The 10,853-nt window shown below is 58.1% G+C and overlaps 1 protein-coding gene and 1 long non-coding RNA gene across 2 annotated transcripts in view; both read right to left on the bottom strand.

The window, feature by feature from the left end:
• Positions 1-304: 304 nt before the first annotated feature.
• Positions 305-3,875, bottom strand: LOC140399687 (cytoplasmic phosphatidylinositol transfer protein 1-like). The gene is made up of 5 exons (XM_072489230.1): positions 3,865-3,875; positions 3,612-3,708; positions 3,254-3,346; positions 2,911-3,066; positions 305-403 (listed from the first exon to the last, which is right to left on the bottom strand). Exons 1-5 carry the CDS (start codon positions 3,873-3,875, stop codon positions 305-307), a joined length of 456 nt encoding a protein of 151 aa, XP_072345331.1.
• Positions 3,876-5,252: 1,377 nt separating this feature from the next.
• LOC140399659 (uncharacterized) overlaps positions 5,253-10,853 on the bottom strand; it is a 34,818-nt gene continuing 29,217 nt past the window's right edge. The window contains exon 3 of the long non-coding RNA XR_011937782.1: positions 5,253-5,396. This is a non-coding gene — a long non-coding RNA (uncharacterized lncRNA). The remainder of the gene's footprint in view (positions 5,397-10,853) is intronic.

Raw genomic sequence — 10,853 nt, 5'->3', positions numbered from 1 at the left:
AACTGGACCCAGCCGTATAAATCCTGCGGCTACCAGAGCAGGTCAGAGGCTGGGAATCCTGCGGAGAGTAACTCACGACCTGACTCCCCCCCCCCCCCCCCCCCCCCCCCCGGTCGACCCAACCCCCACTCCGCCTTTGACACCCCCTTGACGCACCGTCTGCAAGACGCGCCCTCGCTCCTAGGACAGCGGCTTCCAAACCCGACACCTCTGACCCCGAGAGGGACAAGGCCGGGTGGCAGAAACACGGGGAAAACGCCCCCCCCCCCCTCCCCCTGCAAGACCCTACCCCACCCACACCACTTCAGACATGGGACACCATTTTCAATATAGTCTTACCGATCCACTCGTCGATCCAGGCGAATGCTTCGCGATGACCGACCAGGAGAACTTCCCGGATATTCTACCACAAATAAAACAGGTACTTCAGATCACTCATCATGCCGGCTAGATACAGAGTGAAGCTCCCTCGACACTGCCCCCATCAAACACTCCCAGGACAGGTACAGCACGGGGTTAGATACAGAGTAAAGCTCCCTCTACACTGTCTCCATCAAACACTCCCAGGACAGGGACAGCACGGGGTTAGATACAGAGTAAAGCTCCCTCTAAACTATCCCCATCAAACACTCCCAGGACAGGTACAGCACGGGGTTAGATACAGAGTAAAGCTCCCTCTACACTGTCCCCATCAAACACTCCCAGGACAGGTACAGCACGGGGTTAGATACAGAGTAAAGCTCCCTCTACACTGTCCCCATCAAACACTCACAGGACAGGTACAGCACGGGGTTAGATACAGAGTAAAGCTCCGTCTACACTGTCCCCATCAAACACTCCCAGGACAGGTACAGCACGGGGTTAGATACAGAGTAAAGCTCCCTCTACACTGTCCCCATCAAACACTCCCAGGACAGGTACAGCACGGGGTTAGATAGAGGGTAAAGCTCCCTCTACACTGTCCCCATCAAACACTCCCAGGACAGGTACAGCACGGGGTTAGATACAGAGTAAAGCTCCCTCTACACTGTCCCCATCAAACACTCCCAGGACAGGTACAGCACGGGGTTAGATACAGAGTAAAGCTCCCTCTACACTGTCCCCATCAAACACTCCCCGGACAGGTACAGCACGGGGTTAAACACAGAGTAAAGCTCCCTCTACACTGTCCGCATCAAACACTCCCAGGACAGGTACAGCACGGGGTTAGATACAGAGTAAAGCTCCCTCCACACTGTCCCCATCAAACACTCCCAGGACAGGTACGGCACGGGGTTAGATACAGAGGAAATCTCCCTCAGCACTGTCCCCATCAAACACTCCCAGGACAGGTACAGCACGGGGTTAGATACAGAGTAAAGCTGCCTCTACACTGTCCCCATCAAACACTCCCAGGACAGGTACAGCACGGGGTTAGATACAGAGTAAAGCTCCCTCTGCACTGTCTCCATCAAACACTCCCAGGAGAGGTACAGCACGGGGTTAGATACAGAGTAAAGCTCCCTCTACACTGTCCGCATCAAACACTCCCAGGACAGGTACAGCACGGGGTTAGATACAGAGTAAAGCTCCCTCCACACTGTCCCCATCAAGCACTCCCAGGACAGGTACAGCACGGGGTTAGATACAGAGGAAATCTCCCTCTGCACTGTCCCCATCAAACACTCCCAGGACAGGTACAGCACGGGGCTAGATACAGGGTAAATCTCCCTCTACACTGTCCCCATCAAACACTCCCAGGACAGGTACAGCACGGGGTTAGATACAGAGTAAAGAACCCTCTACACTGTCCGCATCAAACACTCCCAGGACAGGTACAGAACGGGGTTAGATACAGAGTAAAGCTCCCTCTACACTGTCCCATCAAACACTCCCAGGACAGGTACAGCACGGGGTTAGATACAGAGTAAAGCTCCCTCTATACTGACCAATCAAACACTCCCAGGACAGGTACAGCACGGGGTTAGATACAGAGTAAAGCTCCCTCTACACTGTCCCCATCAAACACTCCCAGGACAGGTACAGCACGGGGTTAGATACAGAGTAAAGCTCCACCTACACTGTCCCCATCAAACACTCCCAGGACAGGTACAGCACGTGGTTAGATACAGAGTAAAGCTCCCTCTACACTGTCCCCATCAAACACTCCCAGGACAGGTACAGCACGGGGTTAGATATAGAGTAAAGCTCCCTCTACACTGTCCCCATCAAACACTCCCAGGACAGGTACAGCACGGGGTTAGATACAGAGTAAAGCTCCCGCTACACTGTCCCCATCAAACACTCCCAGGACAGGTACAGCACGGGGTTAGATACAGAGTAAAGCTCCCTCTACACTGTCCCCATCAAACACTCCCAGGACAGGTACTGCACGGGGTTAGATACAGAGTAAAGCTCCCTCGACACTGTCCCCATCAAACACTCCCAGGACAGGTACAGCACGGGGTTAGGTACAGAGTAAAGCTCCCTCTACACTGTCCCCATCAAACACTCCCAGGACAGGTACAGCACGGCGTTAGATACAGAGTAAAGTTCCCTCTACACTGTCCCCATCAAACACTCCCAGGACAGGTACAGCACGGGGTTAGATACAGAGTAAAGCTCCCTCTACACTCTCCCCATCAAACACTCCCAGGACAGGTACAGCACGGGGTTAGATACAGAGTAAAGCTCCCTCTACTCTGTCCACATCAAACACTCCCAAGACAGGTACAGCACGGGGTTAGACACAGAGTAAAGCCCCCTCTACACTGTCCCCATCAAACACTCCCAGGACAGGTACAGCACGGGGTTAGATACAGAGTAAAGCTCTCTCTACACTGTCCCCATCAAACACTCCCAGGACAGGTACAGCACGGGGTCAGAAATGTGACCCGAGTTGATCGACCTTTCCACATCATTCCGTCTCACCCTGTGCATGAGCTGCTCCACTCTGCTCTGAAACCCGTACATCTCGAATCGGACCTCCACCAGCTTGTAGGAGCACATCACGGGGTCGCATGTCTCCGTCCAGCCGTCCCTCAATGGCCCGCGTCCGGTTTTCACCGATCGGAAGGTCCTGGGGTCCTGCGTGGGGACAACGTGTTGGCTGAGAGCTGGTTGTAACTGTGCGGGCCGTTGTTCGACCAGGGCTGGGCGGCGCACAGGGTGCCCGGTTAGGCGTAGGGCTAAGGTTCAGCGTTTGCTTTAGCGTTTAGGGTTAGGGTTAGGGTTAGGGTTATCACACCGTGTGGGAAAGCAAATGTTCTCTTACCTCAGATTCCTTGTAGCAACGTTCAGGGTACGTGTCACTTACAATGTCGATATAGCAAATGTCTTCTGACGGAGTCACGACTCGATTGAATACCTGGACCGGGAAATAGAGGCAGTCATGAAGCCATTTCCATTCAAAGGGAGGGGCATTTACACTCTCACCCACCACTGTCCGCATGTACTCTCAGATACACGGCAACCTGTAACCTGATCGGAGGGATGGAGGAAGCGGGATAAACCCTCTAACCCACCTCTCCCCCCCCATTTACACTCAGATATAGGGCAGCCTGTAACCTGATCATGGGATGGAGGGAGGGAGGCAGGGAGGGGGATTAACTCTCTCAGCCTCTACAACTTACGCTGCTGTTCGAGCCATTATTGTCTTCAAACCGTGTTTCAATTTTGACTGAGAATTTCGGCAGGAACGAACACTGTGTAGAGATACAAGGAAACGTGCTTTAATTCCGGGGCAGCGAGCAGGTCGGTGAAATTAATTTGAAAGCAGCTATTTCTGTGAGGTGTGTGTTCGGTACTCACTGTGTATTCTGCAGCGTCAGAGGGTCAACATCGAGACACCAAGCAAATGGATCAGACGGTCATTATATCTCGAACAAGGCAAACATCCTACTGTATCACTCAATCCCCCACCTTCTCCCCGTATACCTCAATCCCCCACCTACCCACCTTCTCCCCGTGTCCCTCAATCCCCTATCCACCCACCTTCTCCCCGTATCCCTCAATCCCCTATCCCCCACCTTCTCTCCGTATCCCTCAATCCCCCACCTACCCACCTTCTCCCCGTATCCCTCAATCCCCCACCTACCCACCTTCTCCCCGTATCCCTCAATCCCCTATCCCCCACCTTCTCCCCGTATCCCTCAATCCCCCACCTACCCACCTTCTCCCTGTATCCCTCAATCCCCCACCGACCCACCTTCTCCCCGTATCTCTCAATCCCCACCTACCCACCTTCTCCCAGTATCCCTCAATCCCCCACCTAACCACCTTCTCCTCGTATCCCTCAATCCCCCACCTACCCACCTTCTCTCCGTATCCCTCAATCCCCCACCTGCCCACCTTCTCTCCGTATCCCTCAATCCCCCACCTCCCCACCTTCTCCCAGCATCCCTCAATCCCCCACCTACCCACCTTCTCCCCGTATCCCTCAATCCCCCACCTACCCACCTTCTCCCCGTGTCCCTCAATCCCCTATCCACCCACCTTCTCCCCGTATCCCTCAATCCCCCACCTACCCACCTCCTCCCCGTATCCCTCAATCCCCCACCTTCTCCCCATCTCCCTCAATCCCCAGCTACCCACCTTCTCCCCGTATCCCTCAATCCCCCAGCTACCCACCTTCTCCCCGTATCCCTCAATCCCCCAGCTTCTCCCCATCTCCCTCAATCCCCAGCTACCCACCTTCTCCCCGTATCCCTCAATCCCCCAGCTACCCACCTTCTCCCCATATCCCTCAATCCCCAGCTACCCACCTTCTCCCCGTATCCCTCAATCCCCCAGCTACCCACCTTCTCCCCATATCCCTCAATCCCCCACCTACCCAACTCCTCCCTGTATCCCTCAATCCCCACCTACCCACCTTCTCCCCGTATCCCTCAATCCCCCACCTACCCACCTTCTCCCCGTATCCCTCAATCCCCACCTACCCACCTTCTCCCCGTATCCCTCAATCCCCCACCTACCCACCTTCTCCCCGTATCCCTCAATCCCACCTACCCACCTTCTCCCCGTATCCCTCAATCCCCCACCTACCCACCTTCTCACCGTATCCCTCAATCCCCCACCTACCCACCATCTCCCCGTATCCCTCAATCCCCACCTACCCACCTTCTCCCCGTATCCCTCAATCCCCCACCTACCCATCTTCTCCCCGTATCCCTCAATCCCCCACCTACCCACCATCTCCCCGTATCCCTCAATCCCCACCTACCCACCTTCTCCCCGTATCCCTCAATCCCCCACCTACCCACCTTCTCCCCGTATCCCTCAATCCCCCACCTACCCACCTTCTCCCCGTGTCTCTCAATCCCGACCTACCTGTTACTGTGTATGGATAATAATTCCAGGCTTTTTCTCGGATGTAGAAAAGATTTGGGACGAATGCGCGAACCCATTGAGGCAGTTTGCTGTTCAGAGAGAAGAAACTGATTAAAGGTCGGAGCGATTCACAGCCTCTCTCTCTGTCTGTCTGTCTCTCTCTGTCTCGCTGTCTGTCTGTCTCTCTCTGCCTCTGTCACTCTCCCTCTGTCTCTCTTTTTCTGTCTCACTGTTGCTGTCTCTCTGTCTCTCTGCCTCTGCACTCAATGACATGTTGAGAGATAGGCTGGTCTGCAATGTTCATGGCACAGCTATACAGAATAGAAAATGTTTGCAGAGGCAGAGATTGCCTCCAAGGAAGCATTAGAGGTGACCCAAGCTATGGGAAGCGCCGGAAAGGGTGGGGGGGGGGGGGGGGGGCGCATTGGAGTTGCGGACCCAACCATCGAGCGACGTTACCAGGTTTGTCGGGAAGTTGCTGGGCCATCGCCGCGCCAGCGATGGAGGGGCAGAAAGTGAGGAGCGAACAGGCTGCCTGCAATAGGATGGGGCCACATTAGGAGGCAACGCGAGACTCGGCAGAGCCCACAAAAGGGCAAAAAGCAAAACAATCAGACGCCAGTGCACAGTGTCGGCAGTTTAAGCAAATCAAAGTGGGCAAGGCCACTTACGATTACGGGGAGGTAAATGTTCAACCGCGGAGAATCGAGGGTGACATTTGGGCCTCTGCCACAGTTGAGGGTGAACGAACGTAACGTTATTTGCACGGCGGGCTCCAGTTGAGAAGCACTATGGCTAGGTTACCGACGTACAATAGGGATGCAGTAAAAGACGGAAGGGGTACCATGTGTGATGGGCCAGGGACGCCTTCGCCAAATTAGATTAAATTGGCTTAGAAGTCTCCAAATTAACGAAGGACGACTTCATGATGCCTCAAAAAAAATCAGGAGGTTTTCAAAGATGAGTTCGACATTATACGGGGGCGGAAAGACAGCGTTTACGCCGATGCTGAGGCCTCGTCCAAATTATTTCAGAACCCGACCCATCCCCTGTGCCTCAGCCAAGAAGGTTAAGCCTGCATTCAATAGGTCGGGAGAATTAGGCTTCACCCAGCTGGTGCAGTTTTCCAGAGTGGGCGCCACCTATCGTGCCTGTGGCCAAGCCTGATGGAACCGCGGGGAATACAAATGATCCGCGAATCAGGTGGCAAGGTTGCCCCGGTTACCGCGATTGAAGGCTTGCAGGCTACATTCGCAGGAGGTTTAACCGACACCCATCTTGATGTGAGCCAGGCCTGCCAACAGTCGGAATGAGGCGGGGCTGCCAGAGAACTTGTTGGTATAAATACTAACAAAGGCCTGTACCACTGCACCCGTCGGAGTCTCATCATGTGTGCGACAGTCCAGCGCGCAGTAGGAGGTTTAGACAGGACCCATGTTGTCGATCTAGACCATAAGACCATGAGGCATGGGAGCAGAATTAGGCCACTCGGCCCATTGAGTCTGCTCCGCCATTCAATCATTTTCTCCTCCTCGTTCTCCTGCCTTCTCCCCAAAGCCCCCGATCCCCTTATTAATCCAGAACCGATCTATCTCCTTCTTAAAGACACTCAGTGCTTTGGCCTCCACAGCCTTCTGCGGCAAAGAGTTCCACAGATTCCCCACCCTCTGGCTGAAGAAATTCCTCCTCATCTCTGTTTGAAAGGATCGTCCCTTCGGTCTGAGATTGTGTCCCCTCTGCTTCTAGTTTTTCCTACAAGTGGAAACATCCTCTCCACGCCCCCTCTATCCAGGCCTCGCCGTATCCTGTAAGTTTCACTAAGATCCCCCCCTCGTCCTTCTAAACTCCCAACGAGTACAGACCCAGAGTCCTCGGCCGTTTCCTCGTACGACAAGCTCTACATTCCAGGGGCACGATTCTCCAACCCCCCCCCCGGGCCGGGTCGGAGAATCGCCGGGAGCTGGCGAGAATCCCGCCCCCGCCGAATTCTCCAAAGGGAGAAAGGTCGCCGGGGCGTCAAAACGCGGCGCCCGCCTGGGCGAATGGCGGGGGGGGGGGGGCGGGCGGGAGACAACGGACTCCGGGGACGGATGGGCCGAAATCCATGCCACCTGGCTGGGGGGGGAGGGGAGGGGGGCTACGGGCAATGACGCCATGTCCCCCCCCCATGTGGCACTGGGGGGGGGACACACACCCTCTCCCCGTGTCCGTCAAAGTTACGGTGGCCCTGAACCTTTATGCAACGGGGTCATTCCAGGCACCGAGTGGGGACCTGTCCGGCATATCGCAGACATCGGTGCATCCGGGCAGTGACAGATGCCCTATATGCCATGGCGCACCGCTACATCCGCTTCCCCGTGGACCGGGCCAGCCAAGATGCCCGGGCCGTGGGCTTCTCTGCCGTTGCCGGGTTCCCCATGGTCCAGGGCGCGATCGATGGGATGCACGTCGCCGTGCGGCCACCTGCAGATAACAGGTTCACCAATAGGAAGGGGACCTATTCGATGAACGTACAGGTGGTCTGCGACCACCGCATGATGATCCTGCACGTCTGCGCCCGTTACCCGGGCAGTGTACACGACTCATACGTGTTGTCGCGGTCATCCATCCCCGACATGTACGAGGGACGCCATCCCCGGCTGAGGGGCTGGTTGCTGGGCGACAGGGGCTACCCATTGCGATCGTGGCTGATGACGCCTATACGGAGGCCACGCAATGAGGCGGAGAACCGCTACAATGATGCCCATGTAGCGACAAGGGGAGTGATCGAGAGGTGCTTTGGTGTGCTGAAGATGCGTTTCAGGTGCCTGGACCTCTCTGGGGGCGCCCTCCAGTATCGGTCAGATAGGGTCGGCCGCATCATTGTGGTGTGCTGCGTCCTGCACAACATAGCCCAGCAGAGGGGCGATGTGCCGCAGGCAGAGGAGGGCGGAGTGGAGGAGCAGCAGGAAGAGGCGCAGTCCTCCCCAGACGACCAGACTCGCCACCCCCCCCCCCACTGCCGATCCACCTGCGGCACAACGGGCCGGGCTCACACAGTTGCGGGTGGACGCGTGTCTATCGCAGGCCATGGAGGATGATGACAACCCGCCCTGCGGTGAGCTCCTGGCTCCACATCGTTGGACTATGTCTGACCCATGGCCACAGTACCACCATCCACCCGGACCATCCCTGCATGCGGCTGTGACACTGCAGCGCACGGTCCCGTCCTCTGCCCGGGGGGATGTTGATGGCGGCCCAGGGGGAAGGGGGCAGACTCACCTGGGGCTGAGGTAAGACCACCCCTCACACACACACACTTGCGCTCAACGTACATGACACCCCCGCACGCTTTGGACAGAGCACAAAGGCAGCTTCGGTAGGTGTAACATTGACTTTAATAACCAAAGGAGTTCATGCACGTGCCCTAGCCCCTAAAACTCATCTGTGCCCTGCACCCGTGCCAACTTACTCAGTGTCTAATTGTTTGGCCTTACGGGCCCTTTGACTACGTCTACGTGGTTCCCCAGACGGTACAGCAGAACTGGAGGTGGATTCCTGCCCTGTCACTAGGCCTCTACACGGGTCGGGGATGCGAACGGACTGGCCATCCGACGCCCCTCCGACGCCTGGCGCTGCCAGTCCTGGAGGCCCGTGCTGGTATCGACAGGGGTCTGCAGGTTTGCAGCCATGGAGCCCAGGGGGTTGGCAAACCCTGTCTGTGACAGTGCGACGCCGGCTCGCACATGGCCACTGGCGCCGATGCCCTCAGCGATGGCCTGCTTAGACTGGGCTATGGACTGATGAGACTGGGCCATGGCCTGCTGAGACTGGGCCGTGGCCTGCTGGGACTGGGCCACGGCCTGCTGAGACTGGGCCACGGCCTGCTGAGACTGGGCCATGGCCTGCTGAGACTGGGCCACGGCCTGCTGGGACTGGGCCACGGCCTGCTGGGACTGGGCCACGGCCTGCTGGGACTGGGCCACGGCCTGCTGGGACTGGGCCACGGCCTGCTGAGACTGGGCCACGGCCTGCTGGGACTGGGCCATGGACTGCTGAGACTGGGCCACGGCCTGCTGAGACTGGGCAATGTCCTGCTGAGACTGGGCCACTGCCTGCTGAGACTGGGCCGTGGTCTGCTGAGACTGGGCCACTGCCTGCTGAGCCTGGGCCACTGCCTGCTGAGACTGGGCCACTGCCTGCTGAGACTGGGCCCTGGCCTGCTGGGACTGGGCCCTGGCCTGCTGAGACTGGGCCCTGGCCTGCTGGGACTGGGCCATGGCCTGCTGAGACTGGGCCATGGTCTGCTGGGACTGGGCCATGGCCTGCTGAGACTGGGCCATGGCCTGCTGAGACTGGGCCGTGGCCTGCAGAGACTGGGCCGTGGCCTGCTGAGACTGGACCGTGGCCTGCTGAGACTGGGCCGTGGCCTGCTGGGACTGGGCCGTGGTCTGCTGGGACTGGGCCATGGCCTGCTGAGACTGGGCCATGGCCTGCTGAGACTGGGAAATGTCCTGCTGAGACTGGACCGTGGCCTGCTGGGACTGGGCTGTGGTATGCTGAGACTGGGCCACTGCCTGCTGAGACTGGGCCATGGCCTGCTGAGACTGGGCCATGGCCTGCTGAGACTGGGCAATGTCCTGCTGAGACTGGGCCCTGGCCTGCTGAGACTGGGCTATGGCCTGCTGAGACTGGGCCATGGCCTGCTGAGACTGGGCCATGGCCTGCTGAGACTGGGTCAGGGCCTGCTGAGACTGGGCAATGTCCTGCTGAGACTGGGCCCTGGCCTGCTGAGACTGGGCCATGGCCTGCTCAGACTGGGCCATGGCCTGCTGAGACTGGGTCAGGGCCTGCTGAGACTGGGCCATGGCCTGCTGAGACTGGGCCATGGCCTGCTGAGACTGGGCTATGGCCTGCTGAGACTGGACCATGGCCTGCTGGGACTGGGCCATGGCCTGCTGAGACTGGGCCCTGGCCTGCTGAGACTGGGCCACGGCCTGCTGAGACTGGGCCATGGACTGCAGAGACTGGGCCCTGGCCTGCTGAGACTGGGCCATGGCCTGATGGGACTGGGCCCTGGCCTGCAGAGACTGGGCCATGGCCTGCTGAGACTGGGCCATGGCCTGCTGAGACTGGGCCACGGCCTGATGAGACTGGGCCACGGCCTGATGAGACTGGGCCATGGCCTGATGGGACTGGGCCCTGGCCTGCTGAGACTGGGCTATGGCCTGCTGAGACTGGGCCATGGTCTGCTGAGACTGGGCCATGGCCTGATGGGACTGGGCCCTGGCCTGCAGAGACTGGGCCTTGGCCTGCTGGGACTGGGCCGTGGCCTGATGGGACTGGGCCATGGCCTGCTGAGACTGGGCTGTGGCCTGCTGAGACTGGGCTGTGGCCTGCTGAGATTGGGCTGTGGCCTGCTGAGACTGGGTCAGGGCCTGCTGGGACTGGGCCATGGCCTGATGGGACTGGGCCCTGGCCTGCTGAGACTGGGCCGTGGCCTACTGAGACTGGGCCCTGGCCTGCTGAGACTGGGCCATGGCCTGATGGGACTGGGCCCTGGCCTG

The sequence above is a fragment of the Scyliorhinus torazame genome, chromosome 23, assembly GCF_047496885.1.
Source record: "Scyliorhinus torazame isolate Kashiwa2021f chromosome 23, sScyTor2.1, whole genome shotgun sequence".
NCBI lineage: Eukaryota > Metazoa > Chordata > Chondrichthyes > Carcharhiniformes > Scyliorhinidae > Scyliorhinus > Scyliorhinus torazame.
The sequence above is the reverse complement of the archived record's forward strand: the minus strand, read 5'-3'. Positions and strand labels throughout refer to the sequence as shown.

What these genes read in the sequence shown, in the direction of transcription:
- LOC140399687 (XM_072489230.1), bottom strand. An exon ending in ATAATGGCTCGAACAGCAGC is followed by an intron (nt 3,347 to 3,611) that starts GTAAGTTGTAGA and finishes TTCCCGGTCCAG; the next exon opens with GTATTCAATCGAGTCGTGAC. An exon ending in GTTGCTACAAGGAATCTGAG is followed by an intron (nt 3,067 to 3,253) that starts GTAAGAGAACAT and finishes GTCCCCACGCAG; the next exon opens with GACCCCAGGACCTTCCGATC.